The 22,782-nt window shown below is 30.8% G+C and overlaps 5 protein-coding genes across 11 annotated transcripts; 2 read left to right on the top strand and 3 right to left on the bottom strand.

Moving 5' to 3' along the window:
* Window positions 1-1,139: 1,139 nt before the first annotated feature.
* On the bottom strand, window positions 1,140-4,595 carry LOC139109159 (zinc finger CW-type PWWP domain protein 1). The gene is made up of 7 exons (XM_070668015.1): window positions 4,163-4,595; window positions 3,906-4,078; window positions 3,282-3,744; window positions 2,493-2,693; window positions 2,124-2,320; window positions 1,800-1,907; window positions 1,140-1,643 (listed from the first exon to the last, which is right to left on the bottom strand). Exons 2-7 carry the CDS (start codon window positions 4,014-4,016, stop codon window positions 1,377-1,379), a joined length of 1,347 nt encoding a protein of 448 aa, XP_070524116.1. The 5' UTR covers window positions 4,017-4,078; window positions 4,163-4,595; the 3' UTR covers window positions 1,140-1,376.
* A 94-nt stretch (window positions 4,596-4,689) lies between these two features.
* On the top strand, window positions 4,690-9,036 carry LOC139109158 (7SK snRNA methylphosphate capping enzyme). 3 transcript variants are annotated; one of them, XM_070668013.1, is made up of 6 exons: window positions 4,690-4,942; window positions 5,705-6,254; window positions 6,464-7,246; window positions 7,335-7,553; window positions 7,662-7,817; window positions 7,905-9,036. In XM_070668013.1, exons 1-6 carry the CDS (start codon window positions 4,740-4,742, stop codon window positions 8,193-8,195), a joined length of 2,202 nt encoding a protein of 733 aa, XP_070524114.1. In that variant the 5' UTR covers window positions 4,690-4,739; the 3' UTR covers window positions 8,196-9,036. The 3 variants fall into 3 exon arrangements, with proteins under 3 accessions (XP_070524114.1, XP_070524113.1, XP_070524115.1); XM_070668012.1 differs by having other exon boundaries at window positions 7,662-9,036; XM_070668014.1 differs by lacking the exon at window positions 4,690-4,942 and adding an exon at window positions 5,112-5,294 and having other exon boundaries at window positions 7,662-9,036.
* Window positions 9,037-10,150: 1,114 nt separating this feature from the next.
* Rod (rough deal) lies at window positions 10,151-17,612 on the bottom strand. The gene is made up of 13 exons (XM_070667319.1): window positions 17,373-17,612; window positions 13,590-17,245; window positions 13,373-13,530; window positions 13,093-13,290; window positions 12,777-13,002; window positions 12,593-12,714; window positions 12,157-12,524; window positions 11,701-12,062; window positions 11,438-11,629; window positions 11,119-11,350; window positions 10,738-11,040; window positions 10,568-10,651; window positions 10,151-10,448 (listed from the first exon to the last, which is right to left on the bottom strand). The coding sequence occupies exons 1-13, from the start codon at window positions 17,508-17,510 to the stop codon at window positions 10,416-10,418; spliced, it is 6,072 nt and encodes a 2,023-aa protein (XP_070523420.1). The 5' UTR covers window positions 17,511-17,612; the 3' UTR covers window positions 10,151-10,415.
* Window positions 17,613-17,663: 51 nt separating this feature from the next.
* Pih1d1 (PIH1 domain containing 1) lies at window positions 17,664-20,323 on the top strand. 2 transcript variants are annotated; one of them, XM_070667370.1, is made up of 7 exons: window positions 17,664-17,944; window positions 18,030-18,114; window positions 18,174-18,356; window positions 18,447-18,619; window positions 18,732-18,947; window positions 19,030-19,173; window positions 19,263-20,323. In XM_070667370.1, exons 1-7 carry the CDS (start codon window positions 17,882-17,884, stop codon window positions 19,296-19,298), a joined length of 900 nt encoding a protein of 299 aa, XP_070523471.1. In that variant the 5' UTR covers window positions 17,664-17,881; the 3' UTR covers window positions 19,299-20,323. The 2 variants fall into 2 exon arrangements, with proteins under 2 accessions (XP_070523471.1, XP_070523469.1); XM_070667368.1 differs by having other exon boundaries at window positions 19,030-20,323.
* On the bottom strand, window positions 18,910-22,729 carry LOC139108785 (sphingosine-1-phosphate phosphatase 2). Of its 4 annotated transcripts, XM_070667363.1 has the most exons (7): window positions 22,357-22,729; window positions 22,036-22,253; window positions 21,394-21,453; window positions 20,734-21,290; window positions 20,446-20,647; window positions 20,098-20,322; window positions 18,910-20,011 (listed from the first exon to the last, which is right to left on the bottom strand). In XM_070667363.1, the coding sequence occupies exons 4-7, from the start codon at window positions 21,203-21,205 to the stop codon at window positions 19,594-19,596; spliced, it is 1,317 nt and encodes a 438-aa protein (XP_070523464.1). In that variant the 5' UTR covers window positions 21,206-21,290; window positions 21,394-21,453; window positions 22,036-22,253; window positions 22,357-22,729; the 3' UTR covers window positions 18,910-19,593. The 4 variants fall into 4 exon arrangements, with proteins under 4 accessions (XP_070523464.1, XP_070523466.1, XP_070523467.1 ...); XM_070667365.1 differs by lacking the exons at window positions 22,036-22,253; window positions 22,357-22,729 and adding an exon at window positions 21,550-22,023; XM_070667366.1 differs by lacking the exons at window positions 22,036-22,253; window positions 22,357-22,729 and adding an exon at window positions 21,562-22,023.
* Window positions 22,730-22,782: the final 53 nt, after the last annotated feature.

The following is a 22,782-nucleotide window of genomic DNA, read 5'->3' as shown; positions in this document are numbered from 1 at the left end:
ATTAATGGATTAACAAAAAAAACAAATTATAAACTACTATCCTGGAACTCTTTCGAGAAAAGTTCTTTTTTTACAAGTGTAGTTTTTTAATTTTACACATTTTAGTTATTATAACATCACGTATTATAATTGTATTTTCTTTTTCATACAACGTTAGTTGAAGTCTACGGAATTATAACAGTTTTGTTCTTTGAACCGACTGATTATAGCTATATAATTTAGAAACTGTGTGATGATGGGGGCGTAGGTCGTTGACAAACATGGGAGTGCCATAGATAGAGGATCGATGGCAAAAAGAGAGGACCTCTTCTACATCGTTTGGTCATTCCCTTTATAAACGGGCGTGGCCCTTAGATCGTTAGTAGGCCTTAGATTGTTGAACACACAATTTCCATTTCCATGGAAAATTACATTTCGTAGGGAAAAACTTTTAATTTGCTGCTCGATTTTTTTTTTACATAGAATTAAATAAGAAAAAAAAATTATCTCCTCAGTATCAGATAGTTTTATTATTCTTGTTATTAAGTCGCGTGAAACAGAACGTTCTTACAACGTAACGTTTTATATGTAACAATTCGATAGTTGATTTTTATTTATTTGCGTTTCATAGACCATTTCAAAGATGACCTTCGAGTGGCAAATTTATTAAAACGCATGAAATGGATATGCAAAAAGAGAGTCAATGAGCGGAAACTAACCGATTGTGTGCGCGTATATAAGCAATTGTAAATCGCTATGTTAATATCGCTGCCGGGGTTCATCGGGGTCGCGCCGGGTCATCGTGACGTCAGCGGATACCGCGTCTCACCGTTGTTTGGCAAGCTAGCAAGCACCCTGTATATGCATATTATACGTATCGATGTCATCAATAAAAAAAAAATAGAAAAGCTAGATATTCTATATATATAAAATTTTAAAATATAAAAGGTAGACGGAAAATAATATTAACATAAATTATTTGTATTTTTTAATTTTTTAAGAAAAGTTTAATACAAATATTTATAACATAATTATGTAGTTTAAAAGCAAGAAGTTTGACATTAGATTATTTTGACCTAACTGGCAATTTTAGTATAAAGTATGGATTTTTTTATTAATTGAAAATTATACAATAATTAATTGTGATAACATTGAGTAATTTATGTTCAAGTTTCGCCCTCTATCCTACACATTTCTTCGTACGAAACTACATAATCGAATTAATTTCCCGGTCTTGATATCAGTCGATAAAATAGAATTTTTTAGATATTTATTTATACTTTATAGAAATAAATAGGCTGAGCCTTTTTATAATTAATGTTAGATCAAGATAAATATAAATTAGAACTGTCACAAATATATTTTTAACATAAATTTATAATAATTTTTAAACATTTTTAATTTCTTAAACAATAGGGTTTTTTACCTTTATTTTTAGAGTGAAACTCTTTTAATGTAATATAGTTTGATGATGTATTTGGCGTGGAGGAAATTTCATCGATTTGTTTCTCGTTTGATTGATCACAAGTCACAAAATTTTCCAAATTTTTCAATCGTGAAATGTAACTATATCTTTGTAATCTCTCCAATATTGTTAATGAAATTGCATTTTGTACTAAGGCGCAAATTTCTTTCAGCAATTTCATGTTGTTATCGTCGTATTTCTTTTGTTTGAATCAAATATGAAAATAAATAAAATTAAAAAAGAAAAGAAAAATAACAAAATATTATAAAGTAACAAAAGAATATTATGTATTATATATTGATAAAAAATAATAATTTTATATATTTTAAATAAATATACATTTGTAATAAGGTACCTTTTTCACTAGAGTGTTTTGTTTAGTTTTTGCAAAAGCTTTGATGTTTTTATTATTTAGCCAAACATGTTGCAGCTCATCTTTAAAGAATATTACATGGTATTTTGCCTGCAAAAATATAAATTCTTTATTAAAAATCTAATTTGGTTATTTTTCACAATTTCTTAAAGAAAGAATATACATGTACGTACAAAAATTAAAACTAAAATAAAGCGTATTAAGTGCATGAAATAACTATAAATGTAACGTACATATAAGATACAAAACATACATAGAACATTTTAAACTGTAGATTTATATGTGTATACATTGTTTAGTACTTACAGGAATATTTGATCTTTCTTTTAATTCGTAATACCGTAATGTTTCAGGGCAATCGTCTACCATTGCGGGCCACCATGGATAACCATCTACGCGACCCCATACAAGACTTCCAGCATTATATTTATTTTCTATGCAATCATCGTCTATTTCTTGCGAAATCACCACTTCCGGGATAAAACAGGAAGCTAAAGCTTTATCTATAAACGAGTTTCATTACTTCTATTGTTATTCATGTATTATTACATTCAATATTATTTTTATATGCTTATCATAAATTAATTGTATGCATTAATATTTTAAATAGTATTACGCAAGTAATAGTATAGCTTAATATGCATCGATTACATAAACTCAGTAATGGTCACGTACTTGAATTCATTTTGCAATACCAAATCTTTGGTACATCCACAGGATCGTGAAAATCATCACAATATCGCCACTTTTTACAAGATTTTCTACAACATTGAATCCACATACCAACATCCCTTCGTGGTTGTAACCATAATAATTTCTCCTCGTTGCTTAATGTATTGTTACATAGCGACAATGGGCTATAAGTGATATTCAAATCTAAAAAAAAAAGAAAAAAAAAGATAAGTGAACACAAATTCTTCGTTTTAGATCTTGTCACTTTGTTTTATTTTTATTTTTATTTTTTTTAATTATTTGTAATATTTAAAATTATAAAGTAAAGCTTTATTTTATACGTAAGCAATTTAAATATTTCTTATTCGTATAAAAATATGTAATAATTCTTATATCACAGTTTATCAAACGAAAATGTATTGTACCGTTTTACAATTATTATACATTTTAATAATCGTCACATTACAGTTAGTTAATCATTGATATTTAATAATTAAAGAACATTTAATCAACGCTTTATTATTTAGGTACTGCTTTAGTAATCACATTTACGCGTAGCGCTTAATTAATCAGGAATATACTGACTTAATTATCATTGTGATATTATACTGAATAAGTTTTAATATTCAATTAACTCAATAATTCATAAATGCGCTGATTTAATCATCGCTATCATTGTTGTTATTAATATCGTCGCCATCATCATTATTACTATTACTGTTATTATTACTAGTCTGATGATCATAATATGTGTAATCGGCAGTGCTTATATACGAAAGTGTACAAATTCACCTCTCAAATTGCAGCTTAATTCGGATGATTGAGAACAATTATTTTTCTTTGCACGTTCCTTTGCGACCGAATTATTAATTCTCGTTCTTTTTTCGTGGCCTTGTCGCCGATTTTCTTTATTGTCTAATTCAAGCCGTATGCTTTCTAACATGGCACTGAGACTGTCGCGGTTTAATTTTTCACTTGAGTCGGTTTCACGTTTGTGAGATTTTGATTTCTGCTTGGATTTTTTTGTCAGAAGTAACGCACTCTTTTGAGAACAGTTTGCGTCATCCCTTTCGTTCTCCAGTTCTTTGTCCGTAAAATAAAGCTTTTTAGGCTTTAAATCTTTTTTACAAACATGTTTCCTTGGTTTAATAGGAGCGTTTGGAGGTATAAGTGAAGCTTTCTGTGATATTGGGGTATCTGTGATACCCAATTCAAATGTACCAGACGGAAAGAAAGAGTCGGACCATACTCTCATCTGGAAATAAAAATAGATCAATTAAATCTGATACGTAATACAATTAAAATTATTATTATTAAATCTTCTCGGTAAGTAATTATTACACGCGTTACAAATTAATTAATGATTAAATGGAAGGTGGATAAAATTTGAGAAAATTGAGTAATAGTTTAATTTACCTGTAGGCTTGGTTCTTTTATTTCAGCGGCGATTTCATGTCGATCGTGATCCTGATCTTTGAATAACAGTATCGTTTTCGTGTGATTGCGGCTGTCGCTGCTCTTTGCCATTTTTTTCGCAGAATATTGAAATTATGACACGAGCCGATATTTCGGATCCCGGGCTTAGTAATCTGAAAAATTATAGAAAAGTGTAATGAGGGATAAAAGTGCGGCGTCGGGATAATTAAACGGGCGAATAAAGCGCTACCGCTTACCGATCAACGAAGAACGGGCCGTCGGCTTCGGGCACGGGGTTTACACGAACCTCAACGGCTGTTTTCTTATACTCGAGTTAACATTGCTGCGGTTGCAAACTCGATCGTTATAACACGCTTATCTGATATTCTTACTGATGGTACACTTCAGATGATAGAATCGCCGCTTCTCTTTCACCTGAAATTGCAATTAAAATTCATACTTTCAGTGCGTCGGCATAACCTTTCGAGAAACTAAATATAAAATATAAATGTACACGGTGAATATAATTATTTATTGCAACGCGACATATGCAATTGTGTAATATGATCCATCTGACTGAATGTAAAAAATTTAATTTTCACCGTCAATCCTTATTAATAACGTAGTGTATTTTATCTCGAAGCGATATAAGATTTCGTTTGAGCGTAGTTAAAAAAAAAAAAAAAAAAAGAAAGAAAGAAAAAATAGTAATTAATTAAAAGTTTAAATTAATCGGAAAGAAAATAAGTAAATGGCAATAATCTGATCTGTTGTAATGTTAGTGAATACGATCCTGTCGGTCGGCGGGCTCGGCGGTGACGGCGGCAGAACCTAATGGAAAATGGCGTCGCGGTGCGGCGCGAGCTCTCGCTCTCGGCCGTCGCTCGCATTCGGCAAGCAGTTATTCGCCATCGTAGACGGCCGGGCGTCGCATGGACGTCGCAGTTGCGAGTGAGACCTCGGGGAGAGGATTATCGTGAGGATAGTTGTGCGAGTAACTGGAAAATAGGGACGGTTGGGAGTGTGTGTTTGTTGAGGTGAGCATACATATTCGTAATCGGCGACATAAACGTTTAAGAAAAGAAAAGCCGCAATCTTTCAAATATGGCGAATTTACGACGTGTTGTCGGCAGCGCGACGACAGCGGCGGTGGCGGCGGTGGCGACGACGGCGACGACGGCAGCGGCGGCGACTGCACTCGCGCCAGTCGCGCCGCCACGCGTCTTGGTTATAATATACACCCCAGTACACAGCTTTTACTGTAAAGTTATAAACCGTAAGATTCACAGAAAAATCATGCCTACAATGTCTTCGGCTTTGTCACATCTTCGTAGATGAGCGATGTTTAGAAGATATCTCGTGCTTATACATTAAGTGGTGCAAAAACATGTAATTACTGTCAATTGTAAAAAGTGTGATAAAGCATAAACATTGTTCCTTTCTTTTGTCATTATCAACGACAGGGCTTGTTTTTCTTAATTGTTTAAAGTCTAACTGTATTTTTATTATTAATTTTTTTAAAATTAGTTTGCCACTGAATTTATTTAAATTAAAGTAAAATTGTTTTTCCTGAGGTATTAAAATTTATTTTTATATTTATTTATATTTAATATTTTATAAGCACTTGACTCTTGCTATTTAAAAAAGTATTAATATTGTATAAGATTGTGTGTACATTACAGGAATTAATTAGGATATATATTCTATATTATTATTGAGTTTACAATTTTTTTTTTTTTTTAATATTTTATCTGTACATTTTTATATCACATTAATTTTGTCTTTTACTTATTTTTCAGATTAAGCAAAATGTCTTTTGTACAAGTAGATCGTCCTTTAAAAGTCGGTCAAACCAGCAAAAAGGAAAATGAAAAGTCAAGAAAAGTTTTTAGTCTTTCACACAAAAAACACAACAAGCATGATGACAATCGCCATTTTAAATTTGGCAACAGAAAGCGACCTCAGAGCAGTTTTTGCAGCAATGGAAAGTCTTTTCCACCCTATAAACGAAGAAAGAAAGAAGGTGTCATTATTCCTCCCACAAAATTTTTGCTTGGAGGCAACATTTGTGATCCTTTAAATCTAAATAGTATGCAGGATGAAGAAATTAATCGCGCTATGAATGCAGTGACCCCAAAATCAAGTCCACTTCCTACTCCAAAGCATAAAAAAGAAATTATTGAGGTAATTATTCCTCCCAATATTTGTGATCCTTTGAATTTAACAAATTGCAATGATAATGAAGAATATGAAAAGCAGCTTATTTCACCAACAAAAAAAAATTCAAAGAGAAGAAATAAAAAGAGAAAGAGAGCTCTTTCTGGATCTGGAAAAGATGAAGGAAAGATGGTAAGTTGCAAAATATTTATTTTGATTACCCTATAAATATCGTTTTAAAACGATGATTTACAATTATAAATTTTAAAATTGTATTTTACATTTGAAATTTTTTGTAATTAACTTTATTATTTTACTCATACATTTATAATTTATGTGCATATATATATGTTTATATATTTATATATATATATTTTTTTTTTTCTTTGTATTATGAAAAGATGGATCCCAATGAAACAAAAAAATCAAAAGAAACTGAAGGAAACTACCCTGTAGACGAATCTCCAGTGGAAAGACTATCTGGTGAAAAAATTAATTTAGAAGAAGTTTCAACAACTGCACAAAGTGAAAATTGTCTGAAAGAAAATAAGACGGAAAGTCCACAGAAAGATAAAACTAGATTACGATTAAAATGTTTAGAAGAAATAAAAGACAAAAGGTTGAGAAAAATTGATACAAAGGATAAAATAGTGAGCCCAGTAATTCCACAACCTGGAGCGTGGAAACCCAGACCTCAACATAGGCCCAGCCAAGATAAGAAAAAAAAGCAACAACAGGCAATGCCCAATTTTAGGCTTAAAGATGCTAGATATCAATATGGAAATTACAATAGATATTATGGATATAGAAATCCTCATCATCAAATAGATCCTAGATTAAAAGTGTTTGCACAGCGAACAGAACTGTTTTTACGAAAAGATATTCTAGACATTGGGTGCAATATTGGTCACATTACTCTATCAGTTGCTAGAGATTTTGGAGCCAAGAGTGTTACAGGAATCGACATTGATAGAACTTTGATCAATATTGCTCGTAAAAATGTGAAACATTATGTTAATTGCGTGCAAAGTCCTGCGAGCAGCGAGGATAATGATAAGAGGGATTCTTCAGATTCTAGCTTTTTTCCCATGTCCATGCCAATTAATTATGGTCCTGTAGATATCCCGGGGTTTACAAAAAATAAACAACATAAAGGATTTCCATATAACGTTACTTTTGTACAGGTAATACACGTTTAATTCTACATGCATTTACATAATTATACGTTTTTAGTGTTGCGATTGAAGACTGATAAAATATTCTTGATTTCAGGGTAATTACGTGCTTGAGAACGATTCACTTCTATGTGTAGAACAGACGCAGTTTGACACAATTTTATGTTTATCTATCACGAAGTGGATTCATTTGAATTTCGGCGATGCGGGATTGAAACAAGCTTTCAAGCGTATGCACGCACAATTACGCCCTGGTGGAGTTCTTGTACTAGAACCTCAGGGTTGGGCTAGCTATACGAAGAAAAAGAATCTCACGGTAAATATTTTAATTTGGGGAAAAATAATATATATGAGGAATATAGGAAAAAATAATATGTATATAATAAATTGATTTTTATTACATTATTAAATTTTTGTGTTTTAGGAACGAATTTATAAAAATTACCACAGTATTGAGTTCCGGCCACATACTTTCACGCAGTATCTTCTATCCACTGTTGGCTTTTGCAAGTGCGAAGTTGTTTCTATACCACCACATCCCTCCAAGGGATTTCAACGACCTCTACATCTTTTCACCAAGGCAGGTGGCCCTTCTTCCATTATTACGGAACGAATTGATGATAATGTTACAAATGAAAATGTTACGAGCAATAATGTTACACTACAGAGCCGCCAAGAGAGAATGACGAGAAGAGATCAAGAAGAAATTCGCGACCTGGAAAGAAGAAGATACGAGCAGGAATTATTTCCAAAAGAAAATGTTAATAGAGGTAATATGTCAGAGATCAGTCAGCATAGTGGAGATTTGAGTCAATACGAGCAATTAGCAAACGTTTACGCGCCCAGTGCAACGCCAAGTTATGATACACCAAGCCGCAATAGTGATAGCCAACCTTTGGATAATCAGCCTTCTGAAATCACGTCAAAAACAAAAGAAGAAAAAGAAGAGAATTTATAAATAACAGAAAGAAAGGAAATAAAAACTTGGAAAAGAAAAAAAGAAAGCAGAGAAGAAATAATAATTTTCAGGTATTAATAAATAAATTTGAAACAAGGTAAGTAAGGACGGACAAAAATAATTGAGAAAAAGCAAAAAAAATTACATTAGAAAAAGGAAAATACATATTTTCACACATCTATAGCATGGAAAATTGAAATAAACTTCAAATTATAAACGTTCCTTTCTTTCTTATAAAATACTTAATATGGTTTCTTCCATAATTTAGCTGTAAATCAATTTTACATTTTAACTTAATTTTTTTTCAGTATTATTAATTGTTTGTCAATTTATAATTTATTTTTAAAGATAAGGATTATTAATGTAAGAAGTATGTGACCAATGAATGTTAAAGGAAAAAAGCAATGCTTGAAAAATTAGTTCATATTAGATTTAATAATTTCAATTTTTTACATTTAGATAGATATTTTCTTTTTCTGCTTTTCCTTTTTTCTGTTCTTTTACGAACACAAAAAAACAAATGTTTAATTGATGTGCTACGAGTGGTATGGCTATGTGGTAAAAGTGAGTTCGCGCCTTTAGTATGAAAAAAATTTTATTCTTAGAATTGAAATAAGAAGAACCATTTTTAACAATATCCAAAGAGAATTTTTATCACTGAAATTATATTAAATTTTAGCAAAATTATATAAAGTGGTATAATGTAGAGAATGTGGAACAGCGATATTGGTTAAACATATAAAAAGTTGTAAATTTGTGTAATACTAATGTTAAATTAGATTAACTTAGATTACATTTCAATCAATTCTTATGATATAAAGTCTGTATATCTTGATTAGTATTTTGCACATATTTTAAAATTATTTTCTTTTTTTCTTTTTCCTTCCCCTTGTCTCTAACCTCAATACGAATAACGTGTAAAACAAAACATATTTCTCATTTCGTTTTGTGTTTTATTTTGGTGATCTTAAAATTAAATATAAGAATTGTATAGTTAATAAAATACATTTTTTAATTAATTAAAAATTAAGCAATCAAACTAAAATTTGATATTTAATACAATTTTTTTTAAAGATTTTAGTCAAATACTTTTTACGTACAGGCATATAAAAATGTATTACAGAAAAATGGGACATCTGACTTGGCATCTGTTGTCTCTCATTAGTACCTGAATATGTTAAAGGTAAAGTATATCAAGTAAAGAAAAAATTATTTAGAAATATTAAATATTTTATCGAAAAAAAAAATAATTTTTTAATTTACTGTATTTTAACTTATTTTATTTTAACTTTATTTAGAAAAATACATTAACAATCGAATAAATAACTTATTTTTAATTACACTTTAAATTAAAACGATAATTTAATCATTTATTCATTTAAATGACCGAGAAATAAAGAATATATCAACTGACAAATCTGTCAATTCCGGGCTTTCGCGGCATCGAACTGTCGTCGAAATCGTCGAAAAAGTATCAGGAATCATTAGGAATATAGGAGAAGTAAGTTGGTGGCACGGCGAGACCCCGGTTCCCGCTTCTGTTGGGCCCATATTGACCAACCAAAAAATAGTAATTTAAAATAAGAATTATTTGATTGGTCAATATAAGCCAATCAAATAATTCTTATTTTAAATTTCTATTTTTTGGTTGGTCAATATGGGCCCAACAGAAGCGGGAACCGGGGTCTCGCCGTGCCACCAACTTACTTCTCCTATATTCCTAATGATTCCTGATACTGATTCCTGATACTTTTTCGACGATTTCGAACGATCCGGTGCCGCAACAGCCCGAGATAAAGAACGATAAATCAGACGTTTTTAAATCAAATAAAGTTAAATAAAATAAAATACGACAAAATAATAATAAAATAAGTTAAAATAATGCAAAATAAAGAAAAAATTAAATTAATCCTCTTACTTTTTCTATAAGGAACAGGTAAAAATAAACTAATATGTCTTAGAAAATTACAAAATATCTTTATTTTATTAAAAAATCTTCAATATAAGTCATCGCCCCAATAATGAAACGGTCAGACATTAATAATATATCCAAATAATGAGACATAATTTAAAATAAAAAAGAAATATAGTTCTTATTGTGTTTGAAACAATATAAAATATTATAAATTAATGTTAATAATATCCTTATAATATAATATTAATTTAACAGATTTATCATCTAGTCTAGTTAATCTAATACATAGAATAAATTTTTCGCATTTAATTTACAAATTCTTGGACCATGGCGAGACTCTAAACATAAAAATAATAAAGTAAATTAGTGCACTCGTAAAAATAAAATAAAATTGTTTTATATATTTGTCATTTTAGAATAGTATATAATTTTTAAATATACATTTATTATAACTTACGTGCATAACAGTGAGTACTCCTTTAGAAGATAAGTGATTTAAATTTTCCATAAGTTCTTCAATTTGATATTTTTGATTAATGGTCTAAAAAAATTGATTTTTTAATATTACTTGGTCTCTTTTTCTCATTCTCTTGTGTTAAACATTAAAGATAGTTATATCTCAATTACCTCTAAAACAAACTTTTTATCAAACTCATTTAAAAATGGTAAAAGTGCAGCAGCTAAATGTGCCAGTTTACTTTGAAAGCAATTTTTCGTGATGGTGGTAAAGTCTAATTCATGTGCCACAGGACATGAATACAAAAGACAAATCGCCTCTATGCAATTATCAATTTGCTGGAAACTCGGATTTATGTCCATTTCATCAAATGGTTCAGAGATAATAAATTGCCATCCCATTTTAAAACCATTGCAACTCACAATGACACTTTTACTTCGTAGTTGTAATAAAATTTTCTTTAAATCGCTCATCTAAAAAAAAAATATATATATTTAATAAATTCTTACGGTATGAGAGAATGTGTAGCGATTATTTTTAATGATCTTGACCATTTGCAATTTTGTCATCCAGCTCAAAATATCATCCCAAAGTGCGATATCGTTTATTTCAAAATCAATGCAAATTTGCGCTATAACAGAGAGAGCGCTAGACGAATGATGCTGATTTTTCCATAATATTTCGACAAGCTCACGTTTACAACATGTTTCAAATGTATCAACGCTATAACATAATCCCAATGATTCTAATTTGCCAACGTACTGTAACGTCTTCATGTATTTCCTGAAATATTAAAATTAAATTAATGCTTCACGCAAAATATTCTTGCAATAAAATACACAATAAATAATTAAATAAAATTTTTTATACTTAAAGGTAGACATATCTTGCTTGGTCAATTCCTCCAGCGTGGTAGTGTCAACAATCGTGTGCAATATCCGGAACACTCGATATCGTACGTTACAACTGTACTCAGTCTCACCATGATAATCGCCAAAACCAATGTTTATAAGAAATTGTGCAAACAAATCTGTATTGCCATATTCAAGCATGTAACATATTCTACAAGTATATCACAATTAATGACTGATTTAAAATTAATGAAACAAAAAATAGTGTACTAACAATATTACCTAAGTAAATTATCTTCACAATCGGTATTCTGATCGAACTCTTTCGTTAATAGAATTGTTTCCGTAAAACTTTGGCATAACTCAGTATACCTAGCATTGGACTGTAGCCATTCTTCCAATAAATCCATACGTAATTTTATCGTATTCAGAGAAAACAATTTACCCAATTCGTTAACAGCAGAATTAATATCGGGTCTATAACTGATTGCAGATCGATATCGTAAGGGTATACTTTTGTCGTTATATAATTCGTACATCAGCTTGCACGGATTTTCAATTAGAGCGAGGTACTCATCTTTCTCCAATCCGTACGTACGTAAAATATGCTCGGACGTAAACCTCAAATATTTTGATTTAATTTTCTAAAAGTAAATGCCATAGAAATTAATTTCTTATAAAATAGAATTAATTTATTTCTGTCAACATAAAAATATAATTTGTGATTAATGTCCATACTTCCAGCATTCCTTCTTCAAATTTTGTAGAATTCTGTGCCGCCAGCTGAGCGTACTCGTAACATTCTTTCGCAGCAGCAACGCGATCAGCACCCGGAGGTGTATGATTTACGACATAGTACAATGCTGCAGTACCATAATAAAATCCATCTGAATCTGACATTTGTTGTATACATTTCTTGATATCTTTAAGCAACGTGGTGTTTTTCGGGTAAAGTAACCATGTGTTATTTAATGTGACAGAATTATTTTCCCATACTCGTGTTATTTCACCTTTAATAGCTAATGTACATATGAGGTGAGCCTCTAAATTAAGTACGGGTGCGATGTTGAGCCACTTGTTATATGTTTTTAAATTCAATTCGGGAGCTGATAATAAAATGTAAAAATGAGTAACTCAAATGCTAAATTAGAATTTGTATCTAAAAGATACTTACTAATAATTTTCCAAATATCTACTTTAAGTAAAAATGGTAATCTCCATTGAGCTATTGACGGCAACGTGCTATGTCCGGGATTAAGCTGAATCCATTCATCATGTTCCATTTGTGTAGGAAGCCTATAATAATTATTAATAGAAATAGTAGATCCAAAATTAGAATATGTGTAATTTTAACTTACCCATTCCGCGTATAATTTTGCAAAAAACAGAGGTAATTCCTTTTTTCCATATTTTTATCTTCTACAAGATCCATTAATATAACGAATACTTCATAATGGTAAAATGTGATGTGTTCCCATAATGCAGAAATACATCGTTTCAACATAGATTTATCTTCCATTTGGGCAACAACTGCATTACATTTCTTTTTTAATTCATCGACTTCATCTTTACTGATGAGTAATTCTAAAAAATATCATTCAGTTATTAAATTTACATGCAATATTATGATTTTTGTATAAAAATGTATATAATTTTTTTATTTATGACACTTACCTTTATTTGTATTTGAAACGGTTATTGTTGGATTCCATGATTTTAATAACGCTTGCAGATAAAGTAAAAGGCAATCATTAAAATTAAATCCAAAAGTACAACAATAATCCTTTAATAAAGGAATCACATTTTCTTGATTATTGTTTATAATCTGCTGTAAAATTTCTCTTTTACTCGAAGCATTATTTGATAAGACTTCTGCAATTTTTTATGTAATAAACATATGTACATTAACGCGCGTTTAATGCAAAAATGAATTGATAATTATGCACAAGCGTACCTTTAAAAGATATTGAATAATGTGATAATCGTTGTGCCCAAATATGCAGTAACTTATAACTTTCAAACGTTTGTTTCAATGGTCGATTTTGTCCTAAGCTCAAATATTCATATCCCAAAGTTGAAATTGTACAATGCCTTATATGATCGGATTGAAATCTAAAAATGTAAATTTAAATATAATATTCTAATAATTATCAAAGATTGAATTTACTTACGCTGTAGAAATACTGGAAAGCCAATTGCTTGCCTCTTGTTCAGACATCATAAAAAGACTCGATAATCCTAAGCTCAAATCAAATGATCGTCCAGTACACAACTTTTTCAATAAACTTGTCAACAGTTGTGATAATATAGATTTCATTTTCGTTAATATTTCTTCGTTTCTTATAAACGTAATATACATGAAATATAATGTTTTAAAAATTTGCAATAAAGAATAATCGTTGTGTTGAGGTTGCATTTTTTTCGTATTTTCCAGAAAATTAATTAGTAATTGATCCATTTGTTCATCGTAGCTTATAATTTCATTACTAAGGATTTGATTTGAATAATATAAATGTAAAGACGTTGCATCCTTAAACAGAGACAGCAATCTTTCATCCAAAGATATTGCTCGATCCCTATAAATTGTATATAACTTCCAATTATATTGTATAAGTCTCTGTTTTGTATCGGAACAATCTTGAGTAGAGAAATGTGGATATGCATTAATACAAGTATAGAGCATTAAAGCAGATTGCAAATTACTGTCTTGGCAAACTTTTAACATTAAAATACTTAATTTCTTAATTATTTTTACAACATTTGTATCTATAGTATTATGCTGCAATATCGATAAGCATATCTTATATATATTTTTAAATGTTTCAGCATTTTTTGGCACCGTACTTAAATCTTCATCATTATCAAGAAGTTCTTCTAGTCCGTTTAAGTTTTTTATCTTCTCTAACATTAATAAAATTGAATGCGATTTTTCTAATCCTAGTAACGTAGCAACTTTAATCACGGTTTTGTGCGTTAATGTCCAATCGATCTCTTTTGCGCTTGAAGACAGTTTGGAGCTAATATAGTTTCGTAAAACAAGTGATTTTTGTGTACGATAATCTTTCAAAGAAATATCGATCTTGTAATCATTTTTCAATACGTATAATAATTTTAAATCTTTTATTATTTTAATAATATTGTTGCAACGATAGGAACAAACGTTCGATTGCGTCAATAATTTATGTGTTTTATATTCTAAGCAACCCAACATTTCCATGTGGTAAGTCAAAGATGTTGTTGTATTCTGGAGAGAGAAAGCTGCAATAATATAATTAATAATTTCTTCATAACAACATAAAGCGGTAGCAACATCATTTTCTAAATAATGTAGTATGTCCATTGCTTTTTGAAGATTTTTTTCATTTAATCGGACATTAATACATCGACAAAATGCATCTTGTCTTAATTGCCGATTGTTTTTAGTTAACACATCTATGTCGTCAATCATAGAATCACAATTTTCTTTTATTATGCGTGATATTAATTTATTATTTACGCCAATTGTTGCATATCCATATTTTATTAAAACGAGTTTTACTGGAACATAATCGCGCTCAATTTTAATTTCGAAAGATAAGTTGTGATCATAATTAATACTTGTTTCCGCTAAAGTAGTTATAGTTGAACTCCAAGGTACTGGTGCTTTTCTTAAAACTGTCAAAGTTTGCTCCAGTCGATTCTCCATATCATGTATAAGACTTATTATAATTGCAACTCTTTTCTCCCACACAGCTTCTTCATTAAACCACCAACTATACGAATTTTTTATAGTTTTCTTGATATATGTGCAAAGAACAGTATCATTTTCTAAATTATTATTAAGTATATATTGTTTTAGGTACGTATTCGCAAAATTCGGAATTTGCTCGATATGTATTTTATCCAACAACATATAAATTGCTTCTACAGGTGAAGCAATGTACATATCAATAGGTACCTTCAATCTGTAAGCAACTTTTAATTGTTGAATTTCAGATAGCGCTTGAAACAGAGCCATAAATTGTTTTAGTAAAGAATTCTGACATCTGTACTCTTGATGAAAGTACATTGATTGATTATCTTCATACTTGAGCAATTGTATAAACTTTGTAGCAAATTCTATACCGATTTCTGGCCATACCGTACGATGAGATATCTCAAGATATTTCAATTTTTTTAAACTCCAAGATATAATCTCATTTATTGCATCAGGTAACAAGGATAATAATGTCGGTATAAAATGAATAAACCACGGCCACAAACAAGATGGGTCCACATCTTTAGGTAAAATTGTAAGTATGTTTTGTATCGTTGGTATAGATATATGTTTCATAAGATCAGGCAAATGCCTCGTCCAAATTAATGCAGCAAATTTTATTTGACCCATGTTCAAACGAGTAATACATTCTTCCAACAAATTCGCTTGTGAAAATTGTATCCATTCTTTCATAGTGACATCATTGTTTAATAACATATTTACTTCGGTATCTTGAATCATTTGAAAGGTTTCAAGTCTGTATAAAGCGTCGTTTATTGTGGATAAACTAGCGTTCAACGAATTATTTATATTATTTATCTTAATGTTTTGCATTATTCGTTGTCGTGCATATAAATATATTCTTCTCATTTGCATATAATTAGGAATGAGAGCTTTACTGCAGCATTCAATCACATATTGCACGTTTTGTATTTTATTTAAAATATTTATCAATGTATCGACGTTAATTGAATTGGGAACGGATTTTGCCCAAGGACTTAGCTGTTCTACAATTAATGCTGCTTTAGAACAATAAATGGATTCCATTGACAAATTTAATTTTTTTGCCATAGCTTCTGCTGTATCAAACTGCCTTTTTTTTAATAATCTCGTTAAACGTATTTCGGGAGAGCTTTCCGATATCATTTTTATTCTAAATGTATCAATAACACCAGTCTCAGTAGAAGTAATACCTTCTATATAAAGTAAATTATCAAAGGCATGTAAAACATTCAGTAAATAAGTATTTGTAGATACATTGATTTCTAATTTTTGTTCTAAGTCTGGATAAGAAATTACGTGTAATATATATGCAGGGTAATCGTTACATTGTGTTAAAAATAAAATTTCACAATAATCCACATTATCATGTTGCATTATACTAAAATCAAATACTGGGCGATTACATATTTTTAATGTAAGAAATGTATTTAAACATATCATATTTAATGTACAGTCTGTGCATAGACAGAGCATTTTACTGCTACCATACAGTGGCTGTATTTTTTTAAATCCCCAGGGAATTGCACTTTGTATTTGTTCATTAGGCCAAGTAAATATTGAATTTGTCCCAGCAATAACTAATGACAGTTCTTTTAATGATGTATTTACTGCAGCAGTAAGAAACTCTAAAGAATTATATCCTTTAAACAACAGAGAACACTGAATATCTGTGACATATTTTTCAACTAAAATTTTATCATTACTGACAAATGCTGTCTTTAAAGGTTCAAGAAAAATTTTGTTAAATTTGTATATAGCTCCAGTACTTGTGACAAGTATTATAAATGTTTCTTCACTTTGTTCAATTAAAAATATTTCTCTTATGTTATTCTCATCATTAGGTATAGTTTTGGTAAAAATTATTTTTCCATCTAATAAATGCAAGCAATACAAAATCTTTGTTGTGAGCATCACAAATAAAAAACAACCATCTTTAGAAATGCAATAAGTCACTATCATAGAAGGAAAGCTGATATTACAGGATATTTCATCACAAGTTTCATCTTTAAAGATTGTAATAGATTTGTCAATTACTACACAAATTTTGGAATGCTGAATAGATGCTAGAACATTTGGTTGATGCTCTACCTTAAAAAAAAAAAAAAAAAAAATTTATATATGTTATAATAATTCAAAGACAAAAGCGTAAAATTGATCGTATTAAAATTCATAATTATAACCATCAGGCTTAACAAACGTAAGAAAGAAAACGTACCTTTTCAAGTGATTGAATCGTCGCCAAAGTACACGCCTCGTACAACGAACCATTGTTTTCCGCAATTATCCGCGTGCCAAAGTTAATAGTCTCATCGTCAACATCAAAACCAGACTGCACTCTACTCCATGAAGCCATTTTTTAGGAGCTGCATAACACTCGACCGTTCTGATAGTTTTGACGGTTTTAACTCTAAACTAAACTGCTCCAAACAAAGTGCTAATGCTGCGTAGACTGCGTTGCGCACAATTTGAGCGCCAAATAACTTTCTTCGTAGGAATTATAATGCGCTTTACACTCCACAGATGCTGCTCCGGTTCCTGTCATGTCGATAAATCTATCGTCGGTAATACGTAATACTACGGTGATAACAAGTACAACAACGTGCTATTTACTCTTCACATCATTTTCACACCGAAAAGGTTATAGATATTTGAATAACAGAAGTTACTCGGAAAAGTATAATTTGCATACATTTTATATTTACATAAAACTGATCCGTGGTGAATATGGGCGACGCTACATTTCTCGAGGTTGATGATTCTATCAGAACCAAAAATTTATTATTACTTGTAAGTTATAGATAGTAAAGATGTAATCGATATAAATATGAGCATATATATTTATCTGAATATATTTTTCACTGTTTTTTAATAGGATAATGATAAGGACACTTTAAATCAGCAAATGGATGAGATGATGAAACAATTTGATTCATCTGTTCTTGTACAGCCTATTCCTGGTATACATTTTGCACATTGCTTGTTGTAGGTAGAGTTGCTTTATAATTTATAATTGCAGGTATCTGTATAAAGGCTAAGACAGTGAATAAAGAAAAAGTTTTTGTGAACATATGTACATCTGATAAAATTCCTCCACCAGAAGATATATCTGATGCTAAACTAATTGAACTTTTAAACAATGAAGTTCCTCCTTACACTATACCAATGAGTATTGGTTTTGAAAGAATGGAACCAGATAAAAGTAAATAATTTTTCCATTTTATATTTCTAAATAATTATATTACTATTAGTATATGTAACGGTTAATTTTCAACTATTGTTCTTTTTCCAGGTGGTATACCTAGCTTAACATATGATGTCATGATAAATACTGCATACCTTAAAAAATGTAAAGAAAAGAAACATTTTATGGCATTTACAACATTAGTTATATTGGACGGCGTAGGTGATAAATTTGAAAAACAGATTGATACAGAGAGTTATGTTATTCTTAAAAATCGTTTAGTAAGTGCTTATAAAAGATAAGAATTTATATATTTACTAAGACTTTTCAATGCTTATTTAATGTATTCAAACAATATTTTACATAGTAATTTATAATTATATATTACTTTAGGTAATGGGGAAACTTCAGCAACATAGAATAAGAAACAATGAACCCAAAAAGCCACAAGGTTACAGGCCATTAATCGAGGAAATTCCATGTTCTACAAAACCCGTAAAAACAGATTTACAAGACAGCGATATAAAAAAAACGGGATATGTTATTTTAAGGAAACCAGCAAAAGGCCCAATTGAGAATTTAATTGCTTTATTTGACGTGCCAAAAAGCGTTAGTCATTTCTAAAAAAAAGTTATTTTCTCTAATGACATTTCACTAGATAAAATAAATATAATATGCGTTTCACCTATAGGTTTCAGTCGAGGATATCGTAGTATTGATTAACTCCGATCGCATAAATGTGACTGACGAGAAAGCTCATTATTCATATGACGTTTTACTTCCGCATATCCTTAAAGCAGATAATGCGAAAGCTTTTCTGGATTACAATATTGGGGTGAGAGTTTACGTTATTTTGATTTTCGTACTAGACTATTTTTTTTTAATTCGATATGTAGTGTACTTATATATTTTCTTGTTTTTCAGGTGTTACGAATAGATGTATTAGTAGAACAAAACTAAGTATTAAAAATGTTTTTTTTGTGTTGTTACTTTAAAATAAATTTCTATTAGTTTTGTACTTTACTATAATGATTAAAATATGAATTTAATTAGACTCTTAAATCATCTTCTATAATAAATCCAATTACGAAAAAAAATATATATATACGTTTTATATCGTAAATGTTTTTTTAAGAAATAATTAAAAAAATAAAAATAATTCATCTTTTAAATATATGAAAGTTTGATAAACAAACATAAATTATATTTCACAGAGCTATAGCAATTGAATAAATGTTATTACATATTTAATTTTTCATATTTCCGTGTAAAATTCTGATCGTTCGATGCCTATCATACTAAAAATTTGTGGCAACAGATACACTGTATTTACACCTATCATGAAACAAGATACGTATTTGTAGACTAGATCAACAAACACCTTATTTTGATTGCTATTGTAATCTTGACATTTTATAAGGTCCTTCCAATTTATTTGTATTATGCCGCATATTATAATATAACTAAAGATTTTGCATAAAATTTTTGTAGCAAAAACGCCAGAGAATCCAAGTACTGTTCTAATAATCAGGCAGCTAAATGTCGAACACGTCGGCCAAACGATATGAAATGGTGGCAAAGATTGCGATACTCTTAATAAACCGGTATAATAATTAAGCCATGCTCCCGCATGAAGTCCTGCTGCGACTGATACGACCATGGCAGTGTCGCTTCTGAAATAAATTAAGAATCATAAATAAATATAATTGAAAATTTTATCGTGTTTAAAAGCCGATATTGACAATTCGTTTATATTTACCTAGTAGGGGTCCATCTATAACTAGATGGATAATATATGATCGTAGTAATACTAATAGTGATCAGTATTATTACAAGCCACAGATTCGTAACAATATAATAATTTGTAATAGCCACTAATGGTACCAATGGAATCATTAATGCAATTGCTAATACTAAGCCAGCCATAACGTCCAGAACGGTATGCATACCTAGGTACAATCTGCTTATACTGACAAGTGCACACCTAGAACAGTTTCGTATAATTTTCCTATTACGTAATAAATTGTAATATAAACAATTAACAAGTAAATGATAATACGACAATCAGCAATCCAATTATAAATAGTAATTAAAATTAATTACTTACCAAAGAAATGCAATAGTGCAGCCAACAGAAAATGGATAAATATATTTATTCATTGTAAATAATACTACGCTAAATGGTATTGTAAAACCAACCATGGCATGTGTGGATGGCATTCCATATTCTTGTGACCATTTATTTTGTAATCTAACAGCTGGAGGACATGCTGGTCTAGGCCAACATATTACATCTTTTAATATTTGTCCTGAAAATACATACAATATAAATTGAAATAATCTAAAAACAAAATATTCTGAAGTTGTATATCATTTAATTATTAATTGATTATACCAATAGTCATAACAATAGCCCATACTAAGACTACTTTTTGACCAACAGCTCCATCAATATTCCAAAATAGAAAAGGTATAAAAGTTGAATAGAAGATTTCATCTCCCAATTCAGTTCCAAACACAAATATATAAAACCAAAATTTATTAATAACGGTATAATTTGGATTATTTAAAACTGTCAAAGTTTTTTTGTGCTTATTCGTTTCCTCTTTCAAAGCGTTTACTTGCTTTGTACATTGATTTAATTGCTTGCTATTTTCATCATAGCCATTTATTTTTCTATTATGGCAAGTTGCAATATAACTTTCTTCTTTATTATCAAGTTTTCCAAAAGTATATTGTTCTTCTTCCTTTTGGAATGCTTTGCCATGGCTACTGTAATGTATTTTGATACCAAAAAATTGTTGAATTGATGCAACTAGTTGAGGATCCTTTAAGTAATTTATCATTCTCATGAGTTTCAATGACATTGTTATTGAAATTGAGTTTTGGATGTGTTCTTTAAAGAATTATTAATACAGATTTCTCATGGTCACAAACATCTCGCCGAATAATCTGCAAAAATTAATATCAGTAGTCTTAAATATGATGCAATTATGTAATGTAATCAAATGGCTAATTAAAAAAAAAAAATCTATTTTGCAATCGAAGTACAGACCGTTCTCTTCTCTCTCTCTCTCTCTGATTTCAATTTTGTAAAATTGTCCTCACGCTTGTGCTGAAACATATAAAATAAAACGATAATAAAACTTATCGCTGCCAGTAAAGAGAGAGAGAGAAAGAAAAAGAAAGAAAGAAAAAAAAAAAGTTTTACATATGTAATTACTAGAAGCGGCGTAATTTAGGTTAAGTAACGTATCGTATCGACCGAATAAGCGTCACAGGCATGCGCGGTGATAACAATTTCATATTCATTCTCCATTGATTTCTTATCAAAGCATTTTTACGAATTCAATACCGCAGGTAATCAACCCGCTTTGTTTATAATACACAAGCGCTTAAAGTGAGATTAGGTTATGGGTTAAGTTAAGTTAGGTTCGATGCGCACCGGGATACTGAGATACCGGAAGAATGCTTATCCGAATACAATAAAATCTAACACCCGACTAGCTATTTTATATAGGCATGCGATAACGTGGCGACGCAATGCGACACGTAATACGACATTCGTCGCAAATCAAACTGAATTAAACTCAATTGATCGTTTACCAACGTCGACTGTCGCGATCGGTTTACGATTAATTTCAGGAATGAGGTGACAGCGAGCAGGCCGCGGCGTTTTATATATTTTCAAACTTACAGAGGAGAGCCGTGTATCGTCAAAGATGAATGAATTCCCGAGCGAACTGGACGTGAAGCCGGCCGGGGCGATAATAGATTCGATTTACGTAATGATTCAGAGAGGTTGGGAGTTCATCGGGCGATTGCCGCCGGGTCTTTCGCCTCCGCGAAGTCACATATCGTCCTCACCCAAGTCGTGAAAAAACGCAGCCGCAGAGTCGCCCACGTCAGCCATGTCTAGGGCACAAAAACACAAAACCGGTGGTCATCACTGCCGAAAACCGGTTTGCTATCGCGGTGCGAGCAATTAATCTAATTTTTCTGAGCTATGTTCTCTAACTGTGAATGGTCCCCGGGGATTTCTTGCCGGCGTCGAGTATCGGTGTACACTTATGTTCACGAAACGCGCGTACTTTCGATCATCACCGTTCCGAAATTACTGGGCGGGTCGAGTCATTTCTCAATTAGATATGTACGAGTTCCACGCGTAATTAATTTTCTTGCACAACTCGACCGTAATTAAAACTCTGCTCCAATCCGTTTATAAAAAGATATCGTAAGTTTTACATGACTCGACCCCCGTCGACAATTCGCGGTAGCGCGTCGTCGGGCGTCGGTAAAATTGCGGGTGATAATACTGACGCGCGATCACGTAATTATCTCTCCACGCATTACGAACAAGTCCCAGAGTACCACAGGTCGAGCCAGAGCGTTGATAACGAGACGTTATGCCCGGGTAGGTGCGTGTGGTCCGCCAAAAATAATA

This window comes from Cardiocondyla obscurior, linkage group LG16, assembly GCF_019399895.1.
Source record: "Cardiocondyla obscurior isolate alpha-2009 linkage group LG16, Cobs3.1, whole genome shotgun sequence".
NCBI lineage: Eukaryota > Metazoa > Arthropoda > Insecta > Hymenoptera > Formicidae > Cardiocondyla > Cardiocondyla obscurior.
The sequence above is the reverse complement of the archived record's forward strand: the minus strand, read 5'-3'. Positions and strand labels throughout refer to the sequence as shown.

Excerpts from the sequence above, each read along its gene's own strand:
- LOC139109158 (XM_070668012.1), top strand. The coding sequence starts at position 4,740 with ATGGAAAATGGCGTCGCGGTGCGGCGCGAGCTCTCGCTCTCGGCCGTC. Across the intron at positions 6,255-6,463 it reads GAAAAGATGAAGGAAAGATG|ATGGATCCCAATGAAACAAA; the intron begins GTAAGTTGCAAA and ends TATTATGAAAAG. Across the intron at positions 7,247-7,334 it reads ATAACGTTACTTTTGTACAG|GGTAATTACGTGCTTGAGAA; the intron begins GTAATACACGTT and ends TCTTGATTTCAG.
- LOC139108785 (XM_070667364.1), bottom strand. The coding sequence starts at position 21,205 with ATGTCATTGAAACTCATGAGAATGATAAATTACTTAAAGGATCCTCAA. Across the intron at positions 20,648-20,733 it reads GGCTATTGTTATGACTATTG|GACAAATATTAAAAGATGTA; the intron begins GTATAATCAATT and ends ATGTATTTTCAG. Across the intron at positions 20,323-20,445 it reads TGCACTATTGCATTTCTTTG|GTGTGCACTTGTCAGTATAA; the intron begins GTAAGTAATTAA and ends AAACTGTTCTAG.
- Rod (XM_070667319.1), bottom strand. The coding sequence starts at position 17,510 with ATGGCTTCATGGAGTAGAGTGCAGTCTGGTTTTGATGTTGACGATGAG. Across the intron at positions 11,351-11,437 it reads CAAGATATGTCTACCTTTAA|GAAATACATGAAGACGTTAC; the intron begins GTATAAAAAATT and ends TTAATATTTCAG. Across the intron at positions 10,652-10,737 it reads ATAAAAAGTTTGTTTTAGAG|ACCATTAATCAAAAATATCA; the intron begins GTAATTGAGATA and ends CAATTTTTTTAG.
- LOC139109159 (XM_070668015.1), bottom strand. The coding sequence starts at position 4,016 with ATGGCAAAGAGCAGCGACAGCCGCAATCACACGAAAACGATACTGTTA. Across the intron at positions 2,694-3,281 it reads ATTAAGCTGCAATTTGAGAG|ATTTGAATATCACTTATAGC; the intron begins GTGAATTTGTAC and ends TTTTTTTTTTAG. Across the intron at positions 2,321-2,492 it reads GTATTGCAAAATGAATTCAA|ATAAAGCTTTAGCTTCCTGT; the intron begins GTACGTGACCAT and ends ACTCGTTTATAG.
- Pih1d1 (XM_070667368.1), top strand. The coding sequence starts at position 17,882 with ATGGGCGACGCTACATTTCTCGAGGTTGATGATTCTATCAGAACCAAA. Across the intron at positions 17,945-18,029 it reads CCAAAAATTTATTATTACTT|GATAATGATAAGGACACTTT; the intron begins GTAAGTTATAGA and ends GTTTTTTAATAG. Across the intron at positions 18,115-18,173 it reads TCTTGTACAGCCTATTCCTG|GTATCTGTATAAAGGCTAAG; the intron begins GTATACATTTTG and ends TTATAATTGCAG.